The 1,973-nt window shown below is 46.1% G+C and overlaps 1 protein-coding gene across 1 annotated transcript in view; it reads left to right on the forward strand.

The window, feature by feature from the left end:
* Positions 1-395, forward strand: part of LOC108793366 (protein-glutamine gamma-glutamyltransferase E-like) — a 23,271-nt gene extending 22,876 nt beyond the window's left edge. Inside the window, exon 11 of the mRNA XM_018564289.1 lies at positions 65-395. Coding sequence (XP_018419791.1) covers positions 65-215 — 151 coding nt within the window. The 3' untranslated portion in view covers positions 216-395. The remainder of the gene's footprint in view (positions 1-64) is intronic.
* Positions 396-1,973: the final 1,578 nt, after the last annotated feature.

The following is a 1,973-nucleotide window of genomic DNA, read 5'->3' on the forward strand; positions in this document are numbered from 1 at the left end:
CAAAATATCTATCTATCCTGCTATCTATAATTTACTAATTAAACTTTCTTTTTTTTTCTTCTAGTGTACCAAGTCTAAAACCAAATCAAAGAGCTACAATTGAGTTTGATATCACCCCATACAGACAGGGTGAGGGAAGTCTCCTAGCAGATTTCTCCTCCAAGAAGTTCCCAAATGTTAAAGGCTTTCAATCGGTTCCAGTGACTAAATCATAAAAAGCGATACCTCCCGAGAGAAGAGAAGATAAACCAGTTAGAAGCCTCATATATTGATGCACACAGAAGCATCACCATGCACAATGATTTTCAAGCATATTGTAATCTGCATTTAATTCTAAATAAACTGAAACGCTAGTTTATTGATTAAGAAAAAGTTGTATATTTGATTGGAGGTTTAAAAAGCATGTGTTGGTTTCCTGCAAGTTGCCATGAGAACAGGCTAGTATTGGAATGTCCCAAGACCTTGTGGGAAGTTGCGGGCGCCGGTGTAATGTGTCCGCCGGTTGCACACTACGGTCCGCCACCGTCCAATCACGACGGGACGGCCCGGAGGCCCTCATTTGTTCCCCAACTTTGTTACTGCTACCTGTAGTATGAGTCCCCACGGACTAGCCACTGTGCAAGTACTTATTGCAGGTATGACTCCTCACCCTTGGGCTAGGCCTTACCTGCCAATGTTAACCATATTATTGATCACTTTGGAGTCTGCAGCGAATCAGACCTTACTCCGTCTATGCCCCCATAGCGCTTCCTGCACCGCTAGCTTGTTGGGGGGAGACGCGGAGATTCAGACTCAGGGCTCACACAACCTGGGCAGACTCAAATGACCCCTTGAGGGAATCACTGTCTTTCTCTATGCTAACCCTACGAGGGTGATATTAACCTCATGAGCTCTTATCACCTAGCTCCAATTTTACCTGCAGCTTGGAACCCGCACGGTCAATGTCCATGGACATTCCATATAGAACCTCCTATAGCTTGACCCAACTCCTGAGTCTGACCTTCCGCCTCTCTTCCTATACGTTCAGTAATGTGATTTGTTACACTTGTTTTAGAGTTCTCTAGACATTGCCTACTTGTTTTACCTGCTCTAACTTAGGCCTACTTAAGTGTTAATGCATCCGGATATGACCATTTGTGTTCCTGGATCCCACTCCTTGTGAAGTTCTCAATATGCCACTCTGTTGTATCTGACCCCCATGGCAGATATCTAATACTCACAGGACTCCTGAATGATTCTGAAGTCACCCTAGTCTCTTACTATGCCCCCAACACAGACCAACTTCCATTTTTTACAGACCTAATGGGCAAGGTTCGAACCAGTGGCACGGGCACGATTATCATGTGCGGAGACTCAAATTTAGTCCTCCTTTCAAACTTCGGTGCTGCGCTCCCTACAATCTAATGTTATGAACTTCATTTGGAATGGTAAGCGTCCGAGAGTCCCCCGAACCACCATTTATACACCCAAGACCCGGGGTGTATTTCCTGAAGTACTTCCAAGCAGCACAAATTGGACAATTAACGAAGTACCATGCAAAAACAGAAATCCCCCGATGGGTCACTCTGGAGGACTCATTCCACCCATCTACTTCAGTAGCCAACCTCCTCTGGCTCCGACCCAAACACAGACCCTCTCCACTAAACCCTATCACTGCCTTTTCCATACGCCTCTGGGACTCGCTGCGCAAACGCATGAAATTAGCCTCATCGCATTTGCCTCTACTATCCTTTCTCCGCAACCCTGACTTCCCCCCGGCCCTCTCCAGCCCCTCAAGCTTTGCGACCTGGTCTGATAAGGGACTCGTAACTCTGGAGAAATTACAGACCTCCACGGGTGTGAAACCTTTTCCATATCTACAGGAACACTACCACTTACCTTTTAAGGAACTCTTTCGGTATCTCCAAATTAAAAACTTCATCCTCACGCACATGCGACATCTACCCCCAGCAAGTCCCCTTAGCCCCTTTGAA

This window comes from Nanorana parkeri, unplaced genomic scaffold, assembly GCF_000935625.1.
Source record: "Nanorana parkeri isolate BGI_ZX_2015 unplaced genomic scaffold, ASM93562v1 scaffold743, whole genome shotgun sequence".
Classification (NCBI taxonomy): domain Eukaryota; kingdom Metazoa; phylum Chordata; class Amphibia; order Anura; family Dicroglossidae; genus Nanorana; species Nanorana parkeri.